The sequence below is a fragment of the Xenopus tropicalis genome, chromosome 6, assembly GCF_000004195.4.
Source record: "Xenopus tropicalis strain Nigerian chromosome 6, UCB_Xtro_10.0, whole genome shotgun sequence".
Lineage (NCBI taxonomy): Eukaryota > Metazoa > Chordata > Amphibia > Anura > Pipidae > Xenopus > Xenopus tropicalis.
In genome coordinates this window covers 50,888,055-50,913,682 of record NC_030682.2, presented here as the reverse complement: position 1 = coordinate 50,913,682, position 25,628 = coordinate 50,888,055, and the positions used below count along the sequence as shown (strand labels likewise).

At 38.9% G+C, this 25,628-nt stretch overlaps 1 protein-coding gene across 3 annotated transcripts in view; it reads right to left on the bottom strand.

The window, feature by feature from the left end:
* ano10 (anoctamin 10) overlaps positions 1-25,628 on the bottom strand; it is a 116,907-nt gene that overhangs the window by 78,298 nt on the left and 12,981 nt on the right. For 2 of the 3 annotated variants that reach the window (XR_001924777.2, XM_002937850.5), the window contains exons 6-12: positions 25,336-25,455; positions 22,833-23,402; positions 20,955-21,010; positions 20,360-20,434; positions 12,517-12,699; positions 10,215-10,406; positions 9,651-9,779 (exon numbers count right to left, since the gene is read on the bottom strand). Coding sequence is in view for 2 of the 3 variants with exons in the window: in XM_002937850.5 (XP_002937896.1) it covers positions 9,651-9,779; positions 10,215-10,406; positions 12,517-12,699; positions 20,360-20,434; positions 20,955-21,010; positions 22,833-23,402; positions 25,336-25,455 (1,325 nt within the window). In the remaining variant the exon portion in view is untranslated. Of the gene's footprint in view, positions 1-1,907; positions 2,733-9,650; positions 9,780-10,214; positions 10,407-12,516; positions 12,700-20,359; positions 20,435-20,954; positions 21,011-22,832; positions 23,403-25,335; positions 25,456-25,628 lie in introns of those variants that run through there. The other variant, XM_012965541.3, reaches the window with a different exon arrangement.

Genomic DNA, 25,628 nt, shown 5'->3' with positions numbered 1-25,628 from the left:
TCAAGCTTCAGTATCGTGACTTTCCTTGGGTCAGGTTGGAGCTGCAGAGTGCCATTGAGTCCTATGGGAGGCTTCCAAAATCATGCTAAGTCTGAAAGGTTTCCCGCCGTTTACGAGCGCTCAATACGAAAAAGTTGTGACAATATACGAGCAAATCGTAACGGCTAAGAAAAAGTTGCAACAATTTGCGCAAGTCGTAACGGCAACGAAAAAAAATCGCAAAAAATACGAAAAAGTCGCAAAGTGTAGTGTCACTGACACTCAAAAGATGGCCTAACAATATCCAAGACAGAGAGTTTCTGTGGACAACTTTGAAGACCTAGATCTTAACTGTTATAGAATTGCTAAATCTCTGGGCTGGTACAGGAAGTTCAACATATAAATTTCTATTCATAATCATTTTTAGGGTTTAATTTTCCTTTAGGGCAGGAGTTACCAGTCAGAGTGTTAGAGGAAAATGCATTGTATAAAAAAAGAACATAGACACCCACCCTAAACAACATCTGTAGGTTACATGTAACTGATTTCAGGGCTCATTTCAATTAGTAATTATTGCAAATTGTAACATTCATGCCAATTACTACCAGTACGGGATAGTGCTGTGCTGTGCTCCACCAGGAGCTTTTGGACCGAGGTGACTTTGCCACATTCTCTAGGAAAAAAAATACTGGCTTTCCAATATTTTTATCTTTCATTCCCATTAATAACATTAGCATTAAACATCATTTTATCAGGCCAGGCCGGCTCAGGAAGAACAGCCAACGTCGAGCACCCAAGGAGAACTCAAGCAGAGGTGCAGTGACAATCGCAAAATGGAGGGAACAACTCTGGGGATAGAAACTGGACTTCTTTGGAACTGGTGTTCTATAAGGGCTGATTCACATATGTTTATGAGTAAATTCATTGTTAGTTTAATAAAAACGTGTTGGTTTTAAACAAGGAGCCATTATTATAAAACCACAGTGAAAGGATAAAAGAAGTTTACATTTGGTGGAAGTAGAAAAAGTGCAGTCCAGCTAGAAGAGATACTCCTATATGTGAAAGAAAACACAACCTTTCTGAAAGTAGAAGCACAGGAGGAGTGTTTGGATCTGATCGACCTAGGGTGGTTTCATTCTAAACACGTTTGCAGGAAAAAAAAGTGGACTTTTAGTTATAAGCACCTTCTATTAGTTTATGAAAATAACACAATTGTTGGCACCTGCACTTTTTTATTGCACTAATAATTGCATGAAGCCAATGTATAATATGTATAATACATGTATAATAAATATACTGCACTATTTTTTTTTTCTCACTCACCGGCAAGATCCAGTCTGTTTAACCAGAAGGGGGTGCTCCAATCCTACAAAGAATCTAGTTGCACAATTCATTTGGAGTGGGTATTCTTTATTATTACTAACATTTATTTATAAAGCGCCAACATATTCCGCAGCGCTGTACAATAATTCATCACATAAGCACATATTTGGTTTGTCTGATAAAATTTTCAAGTATACCTCAGTATTTAAACAAATATATAAAAAAAAAAGTGCCAAAACTAGCAAATCGCCAATGATATGATAATATCTGGTTGTTTTCTTAAATCACTGATCATTTTAGGGCTGTTGCACACGGGGAGATTAGTCGCCCGCAACAAATCTCCCTGTTCGCGGGTGACTAATCTCCCCGAAATTCCATCCCACCGGCGAAAATGTAAATTGCCGGTGGGATGGCATACGCGGCAGCGTGATTTCAGTGAAATTGCGGAAGCTTCCTCTCAAGGCAACTTCCGCGATTTCACTGAAATCGCGCCGCCTCGTATGCCATCCCACCGGCGATTTACATTTTCGCAAGTGGGATGGCATTTCGAGGAGATTAGTTGCACACTAACAGGGAGATTTGTAGTGGGCGACTAATCTCCCCGTGTGCCAGAGCCCTTAAAGTATACCTGGGTATTTAGACAAAGTCAAGCAAACAAATTAACCCCACCAGAGTTTGCGAATTTTTTCCACTCCAGCCCATGATCCAAAATAAACCAGTTCAAGCAATCAGCAAAGGCTTGTTATGTATCTCTACTGGTTTCTGGACTCAGAGGGCTTTATTCCAAGCTACAGTGACATGTGAGACTTGAAAATATTATGTTTTTGGTTCAAGATTTAAATCTCCCTCCAGAAATTCCAGACAATTACTTTCCCTTCAGAACTTACTTTCCCCCTCCCTCCTCACCATCTAATTGTGAAGCCAGTGCATGGGCATGTGCATCAGGTCGCCCATTCTGGCACATACACAAGATTTTGGGAAGATACAGAGCAGGGGCACTGCTGCAATGAGTTGAGCTGAGGAAATCGCTTCAGGTGGCAGTGCCTGAGGTTTGCTCTTTTCACTAGTGATAAGGCCACCACTCGCCCAGTCAAAACTTTACTGCTAAAGGAATTGGCCCTAGTGCGTGAGTACCGCATCAACGGTGTCCTCCATTTGGTTGAAAAATGAAGCCAGGACGATTACTCAGGGATGCCTGTCGGAGGGCACCATACACCGGCAGATATCCAGCCATCCAATGCAGAAGATGAATATGTGGTATTGTTAGCCTCAGGTTAACTTCTGTGTGTGCTTTGACAGAGGTGTCTGTGTGTGATTTAGGTTTATTACAACAAGTGATGTTCCCAGGGATATTCAGGGTTTTAGTCTTAAAACATTATCTTTCCAGATGTTTCAAACGTGTCCCTCTTCTGTTGTAATGAATTGTGGTTCTAAGCAAAAGCCAAAAAAAGAATGTGGAGAAGAGATTTTTTGGACAGTTAATGAAACCAAGCCAATTCGTAAAAGAATAAGGGTGGTTTTTGGCATACAATAGCTTTATTGTTGTCAGTAATCTCAAATTTATATGAAGCAATTGCAACAAACTATTTTCAACAACTTGAGGCTTTACTTTAGTTTTAACTACCTTTAAAAAAATATATATATAATATATAATATAATTTAATGGGCAGTCATCCAACAGATTAAAAAAGGCTGTGGTAGAAAAATGCCAGTGTAAAGACCCACAAAAAGAAAACAAGTGCAAGAGGTACAAAAGGAGAGTTCTGTGATACTACAAAACACAGGTAAACTATGTACGTAAAACATGGGTGACATGTCAAATCCCCACCACCAGTAGCTTGGTACCACCTGTACTATGGCCCTAAGCTAGAAATTTCATTTACTCCCCATTCTGTAAACACAAATAAGATATGGACATGAGAGTGTATTTACAAGTTCTACTGAATTCCTACCTATCAACAATTGCTGTAATGAAAAAAAAGCTACCGGTGAAATGAGAAACTGTTTCTAATATTCTCCATTTTTTACAGAATAGATCATATTTAATTACCAAATTTATCTCCAGCACTAGTGTAGATTGTGCAGTGGAGAATTGGGCCCTAAATGAAATTTCAAAGATATTTGGAAAAACTGCAAGTCATGTCTATTTAAGTGGTGTAACATTTATAAGTAGGCTGTCCATGTCTGAAGTTTGTGGGATTTTTTGTGAACAATAGGGCCCCAAAGAAATTGTACTTTTTGCCACTTTTTTGAAATAAGAGCATATATTGCACTGTTGCTTCTCTTCCACCACCACAGATATTACTTATAAGAACATCTGAACTAACTGCTTTTCATGCAGATGCCTGGAATTGGTTAAAGAGTGGTAGATAAATGCACTGGTTAATGATATAGGGGTGGTCTCAAAATGTTAGTTTATTTTCAACATTATGGGCATCTGCAAATAGGGGCATTGGGGTGCACTTGCCCTCACCCCTAGAATTCTGCATACCTCGCAGCTCAAAGCCCACTGTTCCAGATCGCTTTTTAAATGTCACATGTTGCACTTTCTGTCCTCAATCCACTTTGAAATGCACAGTCATCTTGAATTTTTTACAGGACCCAGGCAGAGGGAGGCAGAGAGGGAAGAAGTGTGGATACTTTTCATGGGATTCTGCTTGTACAAGTGTAGGTAAGGGAATGTTTTCAATCTATCCATTTCTGCATTCTTACTGGCATCTGGAGTTTAATGGAGTATTCACTGGCCGCTTTTCAGGGATCTTACTGGCTTGTCTGCTCACTGGCAATTTCTACAGTGACTATACTGGCACATCTGTGGTATATATATACACTGCTCAAAAAAATAAAGGGAACACTTAAACAACACAATGTAACTCCAAGTCAATCACACTTCTGTGAAATCAAACTGTCCACTTAGGTAGCAATACTGATTAACAATCACCTTCACATACTGTTGTGCAAATGGAATAGATAACAGGTGGAAATTATAGGCAATTAGCAAGACATCCCCAATAAAGCAGTGGTTCTGCAGGTAGTGACCACAGACCACTTCTCAGTTCCCATGCTTTCTGGCTGATGTTTTGGTCACTTTTGAATGCTGGCGGTGCTTTCACTCTAGTGGTAGCATGAGACGGAGTCTACAACCCACACAAATGGCTCAGGTAGTGCAGCTCATCCAGGATGGTACATCTATGCGAGCTGTGGCAAGAGGGTTTGCTGTGTCTGTCAGCGTAGTGTCCAGAGCATGGAGGCGCTACCAGGAGACAGGCCAGTACATCAGGAGAAGTGGAAGAGGCCGTAGGAGGGCAACAACCCAGCAGCAGGACCGCTACCTCCGCCTTTGTGCAAGGAGGAACAGGAGGAGCACTGCCAGAGCCCTGCAAAATGACCTCCAGCGGGTCACAAACAGACTCCATGAGGGTGGTATGAGGGCCTGACGTTCACAGGTGGCATTTGCCAGAGAACACCAATATCGGCAAATTCGCCACTTGTGCCCTGTGCTCTTCACAGATGAAAGCAGGTTCCCACTGAGCACATGTGACAGACGTGACAGATTCTGGAGACGCCGTGGAGAACGTTCTGCTGCCTGCAACATCCTCCAGCATGACCGGTTTTGCAGTGGGTCAGTAATGGTGTGGGGTGGCATTTCTTTGGGGGGCCACACAGCCCTGCATGTGCTCGCCTGTGGTAGCCTGACTGCCATTAGGTACCGAGATGAGATCCTCAGACCCCTTGTGAGACCATATGCTGGTGCAGTTGGCCCTTGGTTCCTCCTAATGCAAGACAATGCTAGACCTCATGTGGCTGGAGTGTGTCAGCAGTTCCTGCAAGACAAAGGCATTGATGCTATGGACTGGCCCACCCGTTCCCCAGACCTGAATACAATTGAGCACATCTGGGAGATCATGTCTCGCTCCATCCACCAATGCCACGTTGCACCACAGACTGTCCAGGAGTTGGTGGATGCTTTAGTCCAGGTCTGGGAGGAGATCCCTAAGAAGACCATCCACCACCTCATCAGGAGCATGCCCAGGCGTTGTAGGGAGGTCATACAGGCACGTGGAGGCCACACACACTACTGAGCCTTATTTTGACTTGTTTTAAGGACATTGCATCAAAGTTGGATCAGCCTGTAGTGTTTTTTTCCACTTTAATTTTGAGTGTGACTCCAAATCCAGACCTCCATGGATTTCCATTGATCATTTTTGTGTGATTCTGTTGTCAGCACATTCAACTATGTAAAGAACAAAGTATTTAATAAGAATATTTCATTCATTCAGATATAGGATGTCTTATTTTTGTGTCCCCTTTATTTTTTTGAGCAATGTATATGCTGATTATCCATTTCCTGTGGTAATTACTATGAAATATCTCAGGTTAATATGCAGATTAGCTCTTTTCTATAGTAATTATACTGGCATGTCTGGGGTTAAAATGCCAATTATCTATTTTATTTAGTGATTATACTGGCTTGCCTGGGGTTAATATGCAGATAATTCATTATCTCTAGTAATTATACTGGCACATCTCAGGTTAATATGCTGATTATCACATGTCTGTAGGTATTATAGTGGTATGTTTCTTAGTAATTATAATAGCACATCTGGGGTTAAAATGCCCATTAACAATTAATATGATTGTTATCCATTCTCTGTAGTAATTATACAGGCACATCTGGGGTATGTTTTTGTAGAATGGGTGTGGCACTTAGGGGTGTAGTCACAAAGTACATGTGGCCAAAAAATATTTGCAGCACTGTGCGCAGAAGATTTTCACAATTTCTACTTAAACAGTTCCCCTTAGTTTTACAATGATATAAGTTGTAAGTGACTAACTTAGCACCTAGTTATTCTATACAGGCTTTATTTTTATTTTTTTTGCTTATTAACTTTCCCCCACCCCAGGAACATTTTCTGCAGATGCCCATGAGATTTTAAATGAATTAAAATAGAAAATAGACCAGGAGTATAGATCCACAGTTATCATGAAGAGTCTGTATATACCCATCTAAGATTGAGAAAGATAGACATGCATAAACCCCGTCCGGTCTGGGTGAGTCAAGGAGAGCACAACCTTAAACAGCTGCATAACCTGGATTTTGCCAAAGATTTTATTATCACAGTTTATAAGGGCGATTAGCCTATATGAGTCCATTGATTTTTAATTTATTTATTAATGAGCCCAATGTGGGCACTGTTCTGTTGATATTTCTGCTGATGTTACAAAATTGTGCAAAACTGTACAATTCATGCAGTATGCTGCACATTACAGAGAGATTTGACTAAACTGAAGAACTGGGCAGCAAATTGTCTAATGAGATTTAATGTTGAAAAATAGGCTATGCGCTTTTTTTTAGCAATAACATAAATTCTAGTTCCACACTAAATGGTAATGTGTTGGGAGTATCTTTAACAAAGAGGTTTTCAAAGGCATTTATGGATAACAAACTTTAGTTCTTGGAAGTGTCAGTCAGTGGCTACTAAAGCTAAGCATTGCAGAAAATAAAAAAAGAAATGTACTGAATTCAATCTGGAGCAAGAACACCTAAAGCAATTGTACACTGGTGGGATAAATCTGCTGTTTGGGTGTTCTCACAGGCCTGTCAGTTCTCACACATACAAACGACTTGTGAGCCATTAGCCTAAATTTTAGCCCAGCACAGTGGCTCCCAGCACTCCTCACAAAATGCATAATTTGCCAGGTAAAAATGCCTTCTATAGTAGTGGAAAGACTACAGAGCAGTGCAGCAAGTTCTAGGTGTACATATACAATTATTCACCTGGTAAGGTTGGATCTTGGCCTATTGCTGGTTAACTGTATATTACAGCAATAAAAAGTCTTTTTATACACAGTGAATCAGTAAAGTAATTGTACAGCGCTGTGGAATATGTTGGTGCTTCATAAATACATGTTAATAATAATAATAATGCTTATCATATGCTCAATGTTTCACTAAACATATGTAATAGGACTGCAGCATGTTAAGTCACAAATAATCTTCTAAACATCATACAGTGTTCAGTTGGGTTAAGGTCAGGTCTCTGTGCAGGCTGGTCAAGTTTTTCCACTCCCATCTATGCAAACCCATTCTGTACAGACCTTGCTTTGTGAATAAGGGCATTGTTGTGCTAAACCAGGAATAAGCCTTCCAAATCATTTAAAAATACAAATAATAGAACTGCTAAGAATGTCTTTGTATGATAAGGTGGCACCTGTTCCCACATTATTGGTATAAAAATCTAATTTAAATAGATAGAAGGGGGTGTCGATATTCTCTTGGCTATATATTTTATATTTGTAAGATAATTAAGTCATTCTGGGCTTGTTAGCATCAGTGATCAACAGTATGTACTGTAATGAATGTTGCACTAGCTGTATTTTAAGTAATCTAGTTATTTTGTTTCAGTTCACTCTTATTCTTAATCAGAGTCAATTTGTAAGCAGACATGCTAAAGAATGCAAATGTCCACCCAAATCCCCTGTTTTAATGCTCTCATAGGCCTGTTAGCACTCACACATATAAATGACCCATGTGCCATTAGCCTAAATTTTAGCCCAGTACATTGGCCCCCAGCACCCCTCACAAAATAAATAATTTGCCAGGTGAAATGCTGTTCTGTGTTGCGGTATCAGTGTATAAAAGTAATTACTATATAATGTAATGCTGCCCTGTACTGGTACAACTGGTGTGTTTTCCTTAGAAACACTACTATAGTTTATATCAGTGCTGTCCAACTGGCGGCCCGCGGGCCGACCCTCCTCTGTGTGGCCCCCCACCTGTCTGGCTGCTTTGATGGCTTACTCTTGTGTAAGCTTTAAATGGTATCAGTACTGTGATTAACTGCCCCCCCCCCTGCATGGTTCTCACCTCAGATTCAGGCTGTAATCCCCCTGTATTGTTTAAATATGTAATCCCCTGTGTTGTTCACACCTTTTAATCTCTGCATTGTTCACCCCCTGCAGTGTTCACACCTCAGGCTCAGGCTGTAATCACCCCCATTGTTCCCCTGTTCACACCTCAGGAGCAGTAGAAACCCACAAATAATCCCTGCATACTACAAAAAGAACATATACTGAGGTGGTACTGCAATTAAAAAGTTTTTTAATATATAGTTATTGTGCAGACTGTAGGAGCAGTGCCAGCATTGTGTCACTGTAGGCTGCCTGTGTGTGCCATACACACAGGCAGCATAGGGCAAGCAGAGTATGGCACACACAGGCCAAGTTTGGCACAAACCAGCCAAGAATGGAACACACAGTGAAAGTATGGCACACGCAGGCAGGGTAGGGAAGGCAGAGTATGGCACACACAGGCAGGGTAGGGAAGGCAGAGTATGGCACACACAGGCAGGGTAGGGCAGGCAGAGCATGGCACACACAGGCCAAGTTTGGCACAAACCAGCCAAGAATGGCACACACAGTAAAAGTATGGCACACGCAGGCAGAGTAGGGAAGGCAGAGTATGGCACACACAGGCAGGGTAGGGAAGGCAGAGTATGGCACACACAGGCAGGGTAGGGAAGGCAGAGTATGGCACACACAGGCAGGGAAGGGAAGGCAGAGTATGGCACACACAAAGGCAGGGTAGGGCAGGTAGAGTATGGCACACAGGCAGGGTAGGGCAGGCAGAGTATGGCAGGTTTTTGCTGTACTACAACTATTTATATGGGTATGGTCATGTGATAACATGGGTGTGGTTTCAAGTGGGTGTGGTTTCAAAAAGGGGAGTGGTCAAAACTGGCTTCCATTATCGGCCCTCCACCACGTAGGTCGGAAAAATTCCGGCCCTCGGTACAACAGAAGTTGGACAGCACTGGTTTATATAAATAAAGCTTCTGTGTAGCCACGGGGGGCATCCATTTACAGGAGAAAAGGCACAGGTTACTTAGCAGATAACAGATAAAACCCCATTATATTCTACAAAGCTTATCTATTATCTGCTATGTGCCTGTGCCTTTTCTCCTTTTTCCCAGCTTCAATGGCTGCCCCCGTGTTGACATAGCAGCTCATTTATATAAACTATAGTAGCATTTCTGTTGCAAACTTACCAGTTTTACCAGCGCAGGGCAACTGTACATTATATTTTAATTACTTTAAAACACTTTCATTTTTTGGTGTTACTGTTCCTTTAATGGTGACCCAAGCTTGTACACAGGAAACTGACTGTTTATATAGTCAGCAGCTACGGACCCTGTTGCAGAGCTCTGCATTCTTATTGCGTATACAGTGGCATAATAAGATATTTAACTGGACAATGATGAAGTTCAGAAAGGGTTTTTTTTTTTAAAAAAAACCAAGGAGAACCTAATGTTTCTTTAAATATTCTAAACAACACAAAAATTGCTTACCTCTATTGCTGCAACAGTTAAAATAAGGTCTCTCTTGGAATCTTGAAAAAGTGTAGAAACTTGTGAAGACATTCCAAGAAGAGTACAGTTGGTAACAACTGCTATAATGCCCATGGTTTCAAATGCCAGCTACAAGTCAATAAAATTACAGTGTAAACTTTAACCAATGGAAAATGCATCAGTTTCAGTAGCTCTGCCTGCCACTATAACTGTTGTGTTGGAATGCTCTAAATAGTTCTAACAGAGCCCACAGATTAGGCAGACAGCCTGTGTACCAAATATTCCAATATGTGTTAGTCCTAGCATATTGTCATATGCTTATTGTAAACACAAGCCCCAACTAAATGCAACTGATTCAGTGCTAAAGTTAATATTATACGGTGGTTTATAACAGTGATTACAATATTAATAAAATGAAACACTATCAGCAGCTGGGCCCAGAACTGGGGGGGCACACAGTGTAAGTATTATTGTGAAGAGAATTTCACAAAATCCTTGCAGTAGAATTCATTTTAATTTCATTACATTTACTGCCTTCCCCAAATGAAGATTAAAAACAATTACCATCCAAACTCCAATGTTGGCTGAAGGTTGCGAAAATGGTCGTTTGTAGACACGGCACATTTTTAATGCATCTGAGTACATCTCAGTGAGATTGTTAAGTACTGCAAATATAGCTGCCAGAGGATAAACGCAGGAGAACAAGCTCACATAGCCAAACAGTAAGAAGAGCTCCAAGTAGTCATCAAAAGTGCCCTAAATGCAAGCAAAAAACAGTTATCTAAAACACATCTAGAACATACAGTAGGAGTTGGAAAAACAGAAAACTATCACAGAATTCTTTAACCAGGACTAGATAAAGAGTTGTAGCCACATAAAATGATGCTACAAATAGCAGTTGTGCCTAGGAGGAACCTTTGTCAATTTTAGACCACGGCTAAAAAAGGTCTAAAATAGGAATGCTCCAAATCCAGGATTTGGTTCAGGTCAAATTGTGGCATTTTATTAGACACCACCTCCAGCAAACAATCGGCAATGTACTGATAGCATGAAAGCACAAATACATTTTTTGGATTACCAGCACCATAACCCATGCTGGCTTACTGTTATGGGAAACAGTGATCACACAACAAGATAGGTCCCTAGAATGGTAGGAATACAGCTATTGGACCTTTTATCTAGAATGCTTTCTGGATAAGGGATCTTCCTATATTTTGGATTTCCATAACTTAAGTCTGCTAAAAATCATTTAAACATTAAATAAACCCAATAGGATGGCTTTGCCCCCAATAAGTATTAATTATATCTTAGAATCAAGTACAAAGTACTGTTTTATTATTACAGAGAAAAAGGAAATCATTTTTTTAAATTAGAATTGTTTGTTTATAATGGAGTCTACGGGAGATGGCCATTCCGTAATTTGGAACTTTCTGGATAACGGGTTTCCGGATAAGTGATCCCATACCTGTATTAGAATACAAGTCTTTTAATAGAGGACAGCTAAGACAGCATTTCATGGATAGCCATAAAGGGTGCTAATTTACTAACATAGGTGCAAAGTTGTTCAAAAGTAGTTATGTCCAAGTGCAATATAACACCTATCTTTGTAAATCAGCTCCACTATTTTTCAGTACTTTTCAGGTATGGGATTTTAATATCCAGGAAACCCATTATCCAGAAAGTTCCAAATTTTTATTAATAATAAAACAGTACCATAATCAATCCTTATTGGAGGCAAAACAATCCTATTGGGTTTATTCAATATTTAAATGATTTTTTAGCAGACTCAAGGTATGGAGATCCAAATTACGGAAAACTCCAGGTCCCGAGCATTCTGGATAATAGGCCCATACCTGTATTGTGCAATGTGTATAATACAGGATATAGTAGTGCTTGAAGGTTTACAAATACTTTTGAATTTTTGGTCGACCAACAAATTCACACCAAGAGCAAAACGTGTAATTCTTCAGGAGGTTAAAAAAGGAACCCCAGGCTCATCATCTAAGAAACTAAAGGTCTCTCTTCCTGTTTTTCAATAGTAGGAAAACATTGAACCTGGTATGGAATTAGGGGTAGGTAGAAGAGGCACCTGTCTAGGGAGTAATCATGGGGGGTGCTAGGCAGGTACTTCTACTGCCTTCCCCTAGTCCGGGATCTCTTGCCCCTGCCACACACTTGTTGCCATGCACTGCCCCCCCCACCCATTAGCGCACATGCATGTGTGGGGGGTGAGGAGCAAGGTGGCCGCCCATGTTGCCTAGGCTGCCTCTGTACTGAACAACATTGGCATGAACTGTCAGGGTTGCCAGAGAAAGTTTCTACTATGCAAGTTCCTACTATGCTACCCTGTCACAGTTAAACGCCATGTGAATATGTCAGAAGGCTGCTGGAAGAAGTTTCTGGACTAATAAGCCCAAAATAGACTGCTTTGCTGTCTCTGAAGCAGGATGGCTTGATATTAGGGATGCACCAAATCTATTATTTTTGGGTTTGGTCGAACCCAGAATCCTTCATAAAAGATTTAGCCGTACACCAATCCGAAGAAAGCAGAAGAAAATCAATGTTTTGGAATGGCCAATCACATATTGCAGATGAAGCAGGCAGTTCATGCCCAAAAACATCCCTCAGTTAAAGCTGTTCTATAAGAAGGAATGGGCTAAAATTCCTCCAAGCCAACAGGCAGTGCTTAGATGAGTTATTGCTACCCAAATGTGTAGCCAAGTAAACAAGCATGATGTTTTCAACTTACTTGTTTAAGTTATATTTATGTAGAAATATTAAATTCAAGGGAACATTTCAAGCACCACTGTATAATGACTGCTCGCTTATTCAGAAGTACTGTGCAGCGCACTACAGTCATGCTCACCAAATAAGTATCCATGTCTTTCTCCAAGTGAATCTGTTCTAACAAGGTGTAATCTGTGTCCACGTTCAGTGATTTGACTTTCTTCTTTATTTTTCTGCTGGATCTCTTTTGTAACCAGTAAGGGAGCAAAGCTTCAACAAACTGATTAAGTATCTGAGAAGTGATGAGCAGCGTTGCCAAACTCTAAACAAAAGAACACAATATATAGTAAACACAATGATGGCATAGCTGACAAATGAATTACTCTAGAGGTTCTAAATGACCCCCATACCAAAACAGCAGTAATAAAACAGATATATTTCTACAGTGAAAGCAAACCAACGATGGCTGACAGCTAACAGAAACATCTAAAATAATACAGTGGCTTGCAAAAGTATTCGGCCCCCTTGAACTTTTCCACATTTTGTTACATTACAGCCACAAACATGAATCAGTTTTAATGGAATTCCACGTGAAAGACCAATACAAAGTGGTGTACACGTGAGAAGTGGAACGAAAATCATACATGATTCCAAACATTTTTTACAAATAAATAACTGCAAAGTGGGGCGTGCGTAATTATTCAGCCCCCTGAGTCAATACTTTGTAGAACCACCTTTTGCTGCAATTCCAGCTGCCAGTCTTTTAGGGTATGTCTCTACCAGCTTTGCACATCTACAGACTGAAATCCTTGCCCATTCTTCTTTGCAAAACAGCTCCAGCTCAGTCAGATTAGATGGACAGCAGTTTTCAGATCTTGCCACAGATTCTCGATTGGATTTAGATCTGGACTTTGACTGGGCCATTCTAACACATGGATATGTTTTGTTTTAAACCATTCCATTGTTGCCCTGGCTTTATGTTTAGGGTCGTTGTCCTGCTGGAAGGTGAACCTCCGCCCCAGTCTCAAGTCTTTTGCTGACTCCAAGAGGTTTTCTTCAGAGATTGCCTTGTATTTGGCTCCATCCATCTTCCCATCAACTCTGACCAGCTTCCCTGTCCCTGCTGAAGAGAAGCACCCCCAGAGTATGAAGCTGCCACCACCATATTTGACAGTGGGGATGGTGTGTTCAGAGTGAACACACCAGTGTTAGTTTTCCGCCACACATAGCGTTTTGCATTTTGGCCAAAAAGTTCCATTTTGGTCTCATCTGACCAGAGCACCTTCTTCCACATGTTTGCTGTGTCCCCCACATGGCTTGTGGCAAACTGCAAACGGGACTTCTTATGGTTTTCTGTTAGCAATGGCTTTTTTCTTGCCACTCTTCCATAAAGGCCAACTTTGTGTAGTGCATGACTAATAGTTGTCCTATGGACAGATTCCCCCACCTGAGCTGTAGATCTCTGCAGCTCGTCCAGAGTCACCATGGGCCTCTTGGCTGCATTTCTGATCAGTGCTCTCCTTGTTCGGCCTGTGAGTTAAGGTGGACGGCCTTGTCTTGGTAGGTTTACAGTTGTGCCTTACTCCTTCCATTTCTGAATGATCGCTTGAACAGTGCTCCGTGAGATGTTCAAGGCTTTGGAAATCTTATTGTAGCCTAAGCCTGCTTTAAATTCCTCAATAACTTTATCCCTGACCTGTCTGGTGTGTTCTTTGGACTTCATGGTGTTGTTGCTCCCAATATTCTCTTAGACAACCTCTAAAGCCGTCACAGAGCAGCTGTATTTGTACTGACATTAGATTACACACACGTGCACTCTATTTAGTCATTAGCACTCATCAGGCATTGTCTATGGGCAACTGACTGCACTCAGGCCAAAGGGGGCTGAATAATTACGCACACCCCACTTTGCAGTTATTTATTTGTATAAAATGTTTGGAATCATGTATGATTTTCATTCCACTTCTCACATGTACACCACTTTGTATTGGTCTTTCACGTGGAATTCCAATAAAATTGATTCATGTTTGTGGATGTAATGTGACAAAATTTGGAAAAGTTCAAGGGGGCCGAATACTTTTGCAAGCCACTGTAAATGTATGAAACTGCAAAAAATGTGATTTGTCCTTATTCATTCTTCTTGTGAAAATGCCTGTTGAAGGTTCAGACCCCAAGGAGTCGGCTGGGGGAAAGTTGCAGCTGGACAACCATGGTCTGAAAAAATGTACCACAAAAAGGGCCACAAAAAGTAAAGCAGAATCCAACTTTTGTATTCTGTAATCCAGGAGACCTTGTGGATGCTTAAGAACACCTTACTCACTCATATGTTTTAATGTCAGACATGTAGATTTGTCACCACTCCAGTTCTAAGCCAAGTTATAGTAGTAGTAGGTGCAAAATCTACATAAAAACCTCTGTTTAAGACAAAGCAGCATTTTGTATTCTAGTAGAATTGGGGTGCCCCGTGTAATGTTTGGTGACCATCTTTACTGTATACATTTTTCTAATTCAGTGTAATACAACTGCTGCCCTCAAAGGTTTAAAAAGTGCAGGCTCTAGGTCTGCCAACATATAATGGGGATATACAGCATTTTTTAGAAGATCACTGTCACAATGAAGAAAATAACAACATTTATTGTGTCTGATTTCAATCTTGGCTGAAAAAGTCTGTACACTTTAAAGATTACACCTTTATTTACTATCCTACAGAGAAAAAGTGCTGCAGGTTCTCCTGAACAGCCTAGGAAACCAGACAACATGAAGAGAAATGTACAGTACAAAAAGCATCTTTCAAAGGCACATGCCTTCTATTTTCAAGCTGTAAAGTTTAATGATTTAGTTTTGGATACATCTTTTCAAGATGTTTCATTGAAAATCACTAAGCCGTGTACAACCACAAAAATAATATAAACGCAGCTGAAGAATTATGTAAAAACTTACACAAAGGGGAAAACACATAATAAGATAATGCTATTATATGAGTACAGGAGCATTTAAGAAAATTAAAGTTGTAGAAGCATGCATAATTCCAGTTTTCCTAGCCAGAAGATGCCTGTATTCTTTTACAGGCTGCAAAAATGAGAAAAAAAACCCAGAAATAAAACAGAAAACAAGCTTAGATGTATATCACACCATAGTATCCTTGTAAAGGCCACATCACAGGTTTGTCTATGAAAAGGCTATTGTGGGAAGAAAGAAGATAGAACGTATATGCCCCCTACATTCATAAGTGATTCTCAATTCTCCCAGACCCTGGGATTTGTCTATCTCTATATCTATTGTTTATAGACATTTCCTATTAAAATATGTGCATTCCACGTAATCCTAATTTGCCCATATTTTATCAAAATTCACAACTGTGTCATACTCCATTCTGCATATATATCATACCCTATCTAAAAATTCCATCTCTGTGAGAGGTACTGTGGCCTTCCATGCTTTTGCTATTGCCCCCCTGGCTGCCGTAAACATGCTATTATGGACTGTTTAAGTTAGGTATTTCATTTCCCATAATGCAAATCATAGATTTTCATAGGATGTGTATAAAAGTCACTTTTCTCACCCATTGTCAGACTGCCTCCCAGAACGGGGTGATCCTGGGACAAGTCCAGAACATGTGAAGTAGGGTACCTGTATGTTACCTACATCTCCAGCAAACTGCTGAGGCTGTAGCTGGAAAAAGCTTAGTGAGTAAGGATGGAGTGTGGTACCACCCAAAAAGTATTATATAGTTAGTTTCCTTTAATACAGAGGGGAGTCTTTCCAGCATACAAGTCTCTATCAAATGATGAGGGGATGGAAGGGTTCCCTGTGGAAACAATGTTAATGCATAGTGCCCACGCTAAAGATACAAATATCTACAGATATGTTGTTTCTGTGTGTCCTTGATCATCTCCTCATACAAGATTAAATTGTTCTTCAGGTTGTGTAAAAGTGTATCTTAAATGCAAAACACTCTAAAAATATTAATGCACTATAAATATTATTGCACTGTAAAGTCTCGCCAAAATGGTCAGTGCCTGTGTAAAAAAGGAATCATATTCAGCAGGGTCAGCGTCCAAGTTCTTTTATTTATCTAATATTCTAGAATAATCCACTAACCTTCATAAATAACTGCCAACAAACTTACAGGTTTGAGTTAATTTACCCCTTTTAATACATGGTATTAATCTCCACATACCACCCACTGGCAGGTAACAGATTAAAAAATTTGAAATGCTTCCTCTTGAGAAAAGTCTAATGAGACACTGGGGTTCTCTCAAGCATCTCTGCCTCCATATTATCTTATGCTAAATCTACATATACACTCTATTTAGAAATTAAATAGCATAGTGCATTTTTAAGAAATTGATAATGTATACTCCCGTACATTCATTATAACAAGTTTCTCATGTGCATCCTATCCCCCACTTGAACGATTATAAGCACAGCAAGAAAATGATTTTAAACCACAAAAAGTCAGATATAGATGCCACTTTTTTAATTTAAGCAACGCTGCACCATATAAAACTACCAGTGTTGTTTAATCATATAAATTTTTAATATGTGTATGAACACAACATGTCATATACAGTCATTTCACTCTGATTGTAACACTGTTTCAATGACAATGTATGCATGAAGAAATGTACTGCAATGATTTAGAAAAGCTTTGGGTGTGTGCTAGGCTCAAGCCTGTGTGAGCAGCTCCCTCTAGTGGAAAGAAGTTGAGATAAAAAGGTGGACCATTTTAAAATGGATCATGCATGATATTGTAGAGGTGACTGATGTTACCATTGTCTTTTAAAACTCAAATCATATTAACCAGTTTTGATTTGCTTTAAAGCTAAAAGAAACAGTTTGTATAAACCACTCAGGAAAACACTGCATGAGAAATGTTACATTAAAATGTATATAGAGTATGTGTTATTTTTAATACATGGAAATCATTCTAGCTAAACACTAGCTATACAGCAAAGCAGGCACATTCTTTTCCTGATGAAATAAAGGTGGTACAGTGTGCATGCATAGCAAAAGCACTGGGAGTATTGTCTCTATCTGTGAGTGTGTGTCATCTTTATTTTTATTATTTGGTCATTTATTTGGGAAATTCCTATTTTGGTTTGCAGAGATACAATGACATTTTCTTTCTGTGCATTGTTTGTGCAAGCCACTTTAAACAAAAGTGATTCAGAGGAGATAAGAAAATCACAACAGTGCTTAGTGCAATCAATATGGAAGTGCAAGGAATGTGTTTGGACCAAAAGTAAAGGTAACTAACTAATCCAAGGTAATTGGATTTTTACTTATTTACTTAAATCCATAGTAATTCACTTGGTACATTTTTTACATTGCTCTTTTCTAAAATTATAGTAATTAATGGCACTAACTAATTATACAGACCATGATGCAGACAACATAATTAAAAACCTCAATTTAAGTCAAATTCCTTGTACTTCAGTATGTTGTGTATGCATGTTCTCAATATGTGTGCCATAATACATGCATATTTTCTACTCCCTTCCAACTGAAAATTCCTTTTCATAGGTCAAGTTTATCGAACAGATATTTGGCTTTGTGAAGTGACGGTAACAGTTTGTAACAGAAGTTACAAACCTGAGGGAGCACTGAATATCCACATGCTCACCCAAATTGTGGCACCCATTCTGCTACAAACCCTGCTTAAATAAAGACAAATGAGAGGTTTGATGAAGAAATCCTTAGATTATAGTATTTGGAGAACATTTCACCTTGAAATATTCCCACACAGAATTATGGAGCACAAAGCAAGTCATGCTCTGATCTCTAACTCTGCATTCAATAGAAAAAAAGGGATGAAACGAAGAAATGCTTTTAAACAGATCACATATATAGGTTGTACTCTTCATGTGTTCACATGAAGTGCAAAGCAAAATATGAATAGAGTACCAGAACAAGCACTGTCAATACAATCATGAAACTCAGCAACTCAATAGCTACAATTATATCCTGTTTCCCTAGCAATAACTTACATTTTGCTTACATGTACTGCAGGTATAAATAGTAAGGAATGGGGGAAGACAGAAACAGCCTCTAGCAAAAGTATCTATCCAGAATAAAAATAGCAGACAGTGCTTAAAAAGTAATCCCAGACAGCTACTGTATTTCAGGCAACATATTTCTGTTGTGCAAGCATTAAGTCAGCTGGAGTGGAATGAGCTACCAGAAGGGAAAACTCCAAAGGCTATTAATGGAAAGGGAAGAGAAAATAGTGATGTATATGGACTATCTGCTATATTTAGGAATTACGCACAGGCAATACATGACAAGCAGAAGTAAAACAATAATTGTAAAAAGAGGCCCTTAAAATTATTTTTGGGGCCCAGAAAATTTTTGTTGCACTGTTGTAACACTGGACAGCTAAACTCTAACTCTAATACTTTGTGCACTTTGTGTAGAAAGAAGTGGGCTATGCACAAGCTCATTAGCATCTTTAAATTCAATTTTAAAGTTTAAAATATTTTAAATTAAAACTTAAGAAAAATAGATTTAAGTGTTTTTAGTGTAAAGAAAATAAGATATTTATCTCCTTATGTTATATCTCTCTGTGGATCTCTCTATAGATAGGTCTGTCTCATCCAAACTACAGACTTTTTACATTATGCTGGACAACTGGCAACATAATAAAACTTTCTCAGCTATGATTTTCTTTTATTGTAAAAATCTTGCATCATATTAAGAATATAACAGCTTGATACATTTAATACATTTAACAACTTGATATATTTAATAAATTATTCTGACATATTACTTCATTATCAAGTGCGGATAAATATAGAGAACAAAATTACAAAAAGCCCCTTTTGCTTAAGCACAGATAATCTTTATGCATTTTTAAAATTTTCAATCTAAAAAAATGTAAGGTGATCAAGCTAAGGGGACAGTAGACACTATAGCTATATGTTGTGCCTAGTACAGCTAGTAACTAGTAGGTAGCTACATGCACCTTGTGTGACTCAGCCCTATAAAAAGAATCAGGCCATAAACCATACTTATACACAGGATATTGGCCAAAGGTGATCAAATCCTTATTTAATGGATATAGTATTTACACATATGATTGCAGTTGTTGGAACGTGCCCAGCTTGTCATTCAAGTTCACAAGCACCAAGCCTCAAAAGTAAATAGCAAGGAGATTCCTGAGGTAGGACAACAATTTAAAATAGTGATGCAAAATAATTCACATAGCCTGGGAAATTACCAGGTACCCCTGCAGTATATTTCTGCAATCCAGCATGGTATTACTGATTCTTTAGATGATCTGGAACCTATTACGTGTGCCCAGTAATAGCACTTATAATGGCTCTGCAATAATTACATTGGGACCGTGTCTAAGAAGGCTAACCAACCCAGAAATCATGTGTCCTAATGGGGCATTATAAGGTAAGGTATCCCCAGTGTCGGACTGGCCCACAGGAAGACCAGGAAAATTCCCGGTGGGTCCAGGTGTCAGTAGGCCCTCCTGCTTCTAGCCATTTGGCCTAATTCATGGTTATTACTTGTTTTTATATGGGAATAAAACAGCTATATATATAGAATAGATTACAGTATATAAAGATAAAAAAAAACTAGGAAAATATAGAGACTGAATAAGAAGTGGATGAAAAATAGTCTGGAGAGTGAGCCCATGGTCTAAGGTTTTCTGGTGGGCACCTGGCATCACAGTCTGACACTGGGTATCCCATACCTGTACTTGGAACTATAGCCTCTTGGATTGTTTCTACCTCTTTTAGGTTATTTACTAATGGAAACCAGTTGGGACATGCACAGTCATGTCAGAGGGGTCTAATATCATCATACGTTTAAGCATATAGGGCATGGTTCTGTATGAAGGTGTATGTGTTTTATATTAGTTTATTTAGACTTAACTCTAACAAAACTGAAGTGCAAACCCACAGCTTGCCATTCAAGTTAAAAGTTACCCCATCTCCTAAGTAAAAAGAGACTCCTGACATGGAACTTACCTGTCTTAACAGCTTCATATCACACATAACAAAGGCAATGTAGAATAGTGATGCAAAGCAATTCACTATGTTGAACTGTAATGAAAGAAAACGGGGTTTTAACGGCACAAATATGGTAAAACATGATTCATCCACAAGCACAAGCACTTTATGGACTATGTGTAAGTAAATATTTGTCATGTAACTATATATAATGTGTTGGAGAATGTAAGACTATTGTGAGACATACATGGGTTTCTTAGAAATTATTATATTTCATTTTCACACAAATATATTTTATGGCACAATTAAATCATAGCATGTGTCTTACTCTCTTTATGTTGCTGTCTTCAAGCTATCCTTCCCATAAAGTTCCACAGCATTCATTTTATTGAACCACACTGATGTTTTGCCCAGCAATTAACAGTATAAACCTTTCTCTACCAGGGGGTCATAAAACCAACCTGTTTCCCATGCATATGTGTTAAATATAATATGAATATTCTTATCCAGATACAACACACAATGATATAAGGGATTATGATAAGAGAGAGACAGACAGAAAAACACAGACAGATTTTAAAATTATTTTACATGAAATAAGGCTGGTACTTACCACCAAGACCTTCAGCACCAGGTGATTTTGATAGGAAGATTCTAACCTATGATTTTCTTCAGGATACAAATAAAAAAAACATTTCTGTAATAACCATCTTTAAAATTACAATGACTGATTTAGAGAAACGTAGAGGTATAAATTACTATGTCAATGCAGTTTATTACTGTAAAATGTCTAGATCCAGGTTTCTGATTGCAGCCTCCTGGATGACCTTTGCTAAACAACATTACTCCTTTCTTAGATATTCCACAAGATTCATAACCTGGATCAAATAGTCATATAAATATTTTGCCCATTTTAATAATAAACACCCCTTAGTACGGCAATTAAAAAGCTTAAAAGCTAAACCGGAGATGAAGTACATGACACAAGACTACAAGATCCCAGAAACATGGGAATAATGCTTTGTTCACAACCAGTTTCTCCATTGACCAAACAAAACCTATACAACACACCGGAGCCCTGGGGAACCTTTAATTCATATTAAAAATAAAGAGGCAGATATAAATCATGTGACAACGGTGTGGCTGCAGGGGCTATCAGCAGCACATACAAATCATATTTGTTTTTTGAAAAGAAAGTATATACTTTAATCATGCACCACTGCCTTCCAGAAAGCTGTTGCTCTTTGTCTCCCCGATGCTTAAGGACTCATTTACAACCGCAAGCACAGTTGCATTCTCACAAAATTCCTTGCAGTCATTTGTGAGTAAAACCCCATTGATAAAAAAAAAAAAAAGAAAAAACTGCATAAACAGGAAAAAACATGGCGATTGCACTCAAAATTGCACTTTACTCACTGCATTTGCGGCCATAAAAAAGCCCTTTTGTGTCACCTAAGGGGCATGACTAACTGTAATTAGAGACATAGTTAACTGAATGTGGCTGATCACGAAAAAAAGGGACTACAGGTATGGGATCTATAATCCAAAATGCTTGAGCCCTTTGGTTTTATGGACAGGGGACCCCTCTGCAATTTGGATCACCATACCATTTCCCCTGCACAGAAAACATTGGATTATTTTTTTTTTAACTTCAAGCTCCCCGATATCGCCCACCCGTAGGTGGGGATATCGGGGGAAGATCCGCTCGCTTGGCGATCTCGCCAACCGAGCAGATCTTACCGTGTATGGGGACCTTAACACCAATATTTAGCTGTGCCAGTAATCTCACAAAACAAAGCTTATTTCCAAGCTTGAACATTTATAATTGCCTTCCATAGTGTTTAATAGCAGGATTTATAATCATAATAATCAAATCTTGAAGCTTGGCTAAAGAGCCTTCACAGGCTATACAAGTCATCAACATTTACACATAATGTACATAAATAAAAATGTATATATACTATACAAAGACACATGTAACATATATGTTTAACTAGGGATGCATGAAATTCACAATTTTTTTTTATAACTTTATTTATTTTTGTTGCCCTAACTTAAAATGAAATGCATGCTGATTTGTGTATGTTTTCTAAAATCCTGCTTTTGTCACAGCAAAAGTTGAAAAGGTGAGTAGTTTGATCCTAAACTAGAACCAGATATTTAGGCTGATGCCACAAGGGTGTTGTGACTGCTGTTGCCACTCAATGGAAAACAGCCCATATCCACCTGTCACCTAATGTTATTCAATGGGAAGCAGTCTGAGGTACAGGGAGTGGTGAAAGGAGGGCCTCCACTCAATAATGCAATAAGAACTGTATTTTAAGGAGAGGTCAACCAGATCACTCCATGTACTTTAGACACAGAGCTTCCAATTAAATAAGCTGTGGCAAGAAGATAGGTTAATATTAACCACCAGTCCAAAACAACCTGTGTGCCATAGTGTTTACACCATACTACTAAATCCTCAGTCACAAGTTAAAAAAAAATTTACCCCATGATGTCAGGAATTCAGCTGCAATCTTGTAGATACGATTCAGGATCTCAATAACAACAGCATAAATGATGCTGGGAACATAAAGAAGGAGGTTGCTGAAAGTTGACTGTTGCTCTTGGTGGTATGCCAGGGCCCAGTGTTCCAAATCAAAATAGATCATCATCACATAAATGGCTAGGTAAAGGCAAACGCACACAAATGGCACAGAGACCAGATATATACGCAATTGTCTTTTGAAACTTGAGTAAATGGGTTCCTTTCTTCCTGTGACAGGATTAATACCCAGAACACCATGAAACCCCGGTCTGGGCTCCTCAAACTTTCTTTTCATTATCAGAGAGCCCCATCTGTATGTCATGGCTGAACTTAATCGCTTCCATACTTCAAGGATTACAGTTGACCACACCAAGTTGAAAGTAGCAAAAATCACATACTTGTCGTAGTCTTCCCAGTCAAAAAAATAGTAGGGAATACCAATGAGAGCCATTGGAATCAAGGCCATTGTAAAATATTCTAAGAAAGCGAAATACAAGCCTAGTGTGTCACCAAAGTAGTGTTGGATTTGATCTGCAAAAGTAATCAATGAATTACTAAAAAATAACCATTGTTTTAGGTACACATATCTTAACAAAAATGGTTGAATAGGAGGTTAACTACACATTTTGTTGGAATGTGATTCAATTAATTAAAATATAACAAAAAGGTTAAACAAGCTGTAATTTTACTTATGAGTAAAATCTACACATAGTGGCAGATTTATCGAAGTGTAAAAAAAAGAGCTCACTAGAGATTTTAATAAGCAAATTTATCAGTGGGTGAAAGTTCACTTTTTGATGAATATGCTCTTAAAAATCCCATTAAAATAAATAGAAAGTGGGTGAGTTTTTCTGTAGTGAGCTCTTATTTCACACTTAAATCTTCCCCTAATGCTAATGCCACTCAGGGCTGTTAATCCACAGGCCAAGAATTAGCCCCTATGCTGGCATCGGCCTTTTTCCTTGCCTGCACCAGGAACCATTGAGTCGCCCCGGTGCAGCCACATATCACTGACATAATGGTTTTGGGTACAAGCAAGGAAGAAACTTATTCCAGAATAGGGGTTGTTTTCCTTGTGTTTTTTTCCCACAGACTGAGAATCAGCCCCGTGTGGCATTAGCCATTATTAGCCCATGGACCTACCAACATATTGTGTTTATTACTGCTGCACTGTCAAGGAGAAATTCTGCAATCAAAATACCAGTCTCCACAGACAGCAGCTACCCATCTACATGAACAGGAGATGAATTGAAAGTGTAAGCATGTGGCATAAGTGGCAGCATATTTCCCATTCGAGTGAATGAGAGGCTGATATTTGCAGAGACAAGAATTTTGATCACTTGTGTTCTGTAACAATTTCTGCGTGCCATATGCCTTGATCAAATAAATTAGCAGAGTTGATTAAGCTGGCCATACACGCACCGATTCGTTTTGTACGATATTTGATGAATGTATGGCGGAATGTATGGCGGCTCCTGAACAAAATCTATGTTTAGGCATTTTGGAGGTAGAATTTCTATTGTTTCTACCTCCATATCTGAAGATTCAGCCCAGAACGTCAATGGAGGGTGGGAACGATCTTTCCTGCGTCCAATGGTTGCAGTAAAGATCATTATTGCTACGTGTATGGCCCCCTTTAAATACAATGCATTTATCGTTATCACATTTATCAAAGCTGAGAGTTGTGTCAACTCCTCAGAATGAGTTTAATTGATATGAGCAGTCTAAAATATTCTTTTCCTTTGGGGAATTAGGGTGAAGACACATGGAGCTACTAAAAGCAGCTATTTGTTACGGCTACTAAAATAGATAATGCTGATTATTTACTGATAGTTGTCTCTAGCAGAGGCAGTACTGTCTATGGCAGGGTAATTTCTAGCATTTAATAGCTGTGACAGTTGGCTGCTACTAGGTCTATGATTAAATGGATATCATAGTAAGAAATACATGTTATGCAGTGATCCACTTTAAAAGAAAGGAAATGTGAGTTATTACAGAATACCAATTTTAGTTTTTATTTGTATTTATTTTTTTTTTAGAAAAAGACCCAATTTTAGGGGTGGCCTGGAAGGATGTGTTAGTTCCAAATAACAGACTGCAAAATGGAAGGCTTAGCTAAATATGGGAGGGGTTTGAGAATTCAATCAATTGCCTTATCTAGGTGTGCTTTTCTTTTCTTTTTTTTTTTAAACATGGGTCACATAATACTTAGTTGGCAGGGCATATCTTCCATTGGGCACAGTCAGGCATAGAACCCCAGCCCTTTTTTAGGTGGCATCCCTGCCGACTAAACATTATGGAATCCCTATGATTTCTGATGGTGGCTCTGTGCCCTTGAAATTATGGCTACAAAAGAAGTTTTCGAAAGACATTCAAGAACTATATTTATCTATTAAATATAATTAGATGTAATGTCTCAACCTTTTGTTCCACACACAGCCAGACGTTTACAAAGTTTACATACCTATTGGCTGAAATGCAAGCTTGATTCTGAGGTACCACTGGTGCCTTAATCTTTTCAGCTCTTCCTTATCATGAAGTGGAAATACTTGAATCATTATTCCACTGGTTTTCAGTCTCCTAACTACAAATACAAAGAAGCACAAAACACACAAAAAAAATTACCTCTAATATTCATATCCATAGAAAATAGCAGTCAGTTTCCCACGAGTTCCCAGTACCTCTTTGCTAACTTAGTTGGTGGGAAAGATAAGCATTTGTTAACTCAACAGTTACACCCAGAGCTGTTGAATCACA